General features: G+C 42.9%; 1 protein-coding gene across 1 annotated transcript; it reads right to left on the bottom strand.

Annotated features, from left to right (window-relative positions):
* Positions 1-1,033: 1,033 nt before the first annotated feature.
* On the bottom strand, positions 1,034-1,741 carry LOC109793995 (uncharacterized). The gene has a single exon (XM_020353471.1). It carries the CDS (start codon positions 1,739-1,741, stop codon positions 1,034-1,036), a length of 708 nt encoding a protein of 235 aa, XP_020209060.1.
* Between the last annotated feature and the right edge of the window lie 239 nt (positions 1,742-1,980).

Genomic DNA, 1,980 nt, shown 5'->3' on the forward strand with positions numbered 1-1,980 from the left:
GTTGGTGAGGATCAATGCTCCTCCAGAAAAGGCTCGCTTGACCACGTATGGGCCTTCATAGTTCGGTGTCCATTTCCCTATCTTATCCTTCTGTGCTGGTAGAAGTTTCTTGAGTACTAGATCCCCCTATTCAAATGGTCGTGGTTGGACTCTCTTGTCGAAGGCTCTCTTGATTCTCCTTTGATATGTTTTCCCGTGACAAATGGCATCCAACCTTTTCTCTTCTATGAGATTTAATTGGTCAAATCTGGTTTGAACCCATTCGGTTTCTGGGAGCTTTGCCTCCGCGAGTAATCTCAAAGAAGGAATTTCCACTTCAATAGGTAAGACTGCCTACATCCCGTATACTAAGGAAAAAGGGGTGGCGCCCGTCGATGTACGAATGGATGTTCTGTTCCCATGCAATGCGTAAGGTAGCATCTCATGCGAATCTTTATATGTAACAACCATTTTTTGAACGATCTTCTTGATATTCTTGTTGGCTGCCTCAACTGCCTCATTCATTTTTGGCCTATAAGGGGACGAGTTATGATGTTGAATCTTGAAAGAGTCACATAATTCAGTCATCATCTTGTTGTTGAGGTTGGACCCATTGTCCGTTATAATTTTGTCAGGTATTCCATAATGACATATTATGTTTTTTCTGACGAAATTGACTACCACTTTACGGGTTACATGTGCGTATGATGTGACTTCAACCCATTTGGTGAAGTAATCAATAGCCACAAGAATGAATCTATGTCTATTTGAGGCTTTGGGTTCAATGGGTCCAATGACGTCCATGCCCCACATCAAGAAAGGCCAGGGTGAGGCCATTACATTGAGCTCACTTGGTGGGACTTGGATATTATCAACGTATATCTGGCATTTGTGGCACTTCCTGGCATACGAGATGCAATCCTTCTCCATAGTGGACTAAAAGTATCCTGCCCTCATGATCTTTCTGGCCATGACCTGTCCAGCTATATGGGTACCGAAGGTTCCTTTGTGGACTTCCTTCATTACGATTGAGATTCCTTCTGACCAGTACATCTCAACAGGATGGAATCAAAATTCTTCTTGTACAGGACGTTCTCATGTAGTACGAATCTGATAGCCTTCGTCTGATTATTTTCTTGTCGTTGTCAGATGCCCCGACTGGGTATTTCCCTTCTTTGATGTATTTATTGATGTCAAAATACCAAGAATGGGCATCTTCCTTTTCCTCTAGTGTACAACAATGAGCTTGTGTCTCATGTCGTTTGATTCTGATGACCAGTATTTCACCTCCCTCTTTTATAGCAAACATGGATGATAGTGTGGCCAGCGCATCTGCTAACTGATTCCCCTCTCTCGGGGTATGCTCGAAGTTAATGGATTCAAATTGGGACATCAGATCCTGAACATATGCTTGATAGGGGATTAATTTGTAGTCCTTCGTTTCCCATTCATCTCGTAGCTGGTATATCACCAAAGTTGAGTCGTCGTAGACTTCTAGTTTGGTGACTTTGTTATCAAGCGCAGCCTGTAGACCTAATATACAAGCTTCGTATTCAGCCATATTGTTGGTGCATTCAAAGTCCAACCTTGTCGTCACCGAGATATGTTTTCCTTGGGACGACATCAGTATGGCTCCTATCCCGTGCCCCATTATATTGGAGGCCCCATCGAAAAACATCGACCAGGATTCATTTTGATTTTGCTTTTTTGGCTCATCCTTCAAGGTCAATATTTCTTCATTAGGGAACTCCTCCTTGACCATGTGTTCGTCCTTGGTTGGTCCACTTGCTAAGTGGTCGGCCAGGAAACTACCTTTGATTTCCTTTTGCGAGACATATACAATATCATATTCCGATAGCAAAACCTACCATCTGGAAATCCTCCCAACTAGAACATACTTTTCAAGTAAGTACTTGATAGGATCCATTTTGGATATTAACTGGTTGGTATGTCTCAGCATGTACTGTCTTAGTCGTTGGGTGGCCCACACCAAGGCGCAAC

Source organism: Cajanus cajan, chromosome 5, assembly GCF_000230855.2.
Source record: "Cajanus cajan strain Asha chromosome 5, NIPB_CcT2T_4, whole genome shotgun sequence".
Taxonomy (NCBI): Eukaryota; Viridiplantae; Streptophyta; class Magnoliopsida; order Fabales; family Fabaceae; genus Cajanus; species Cajanus cajan.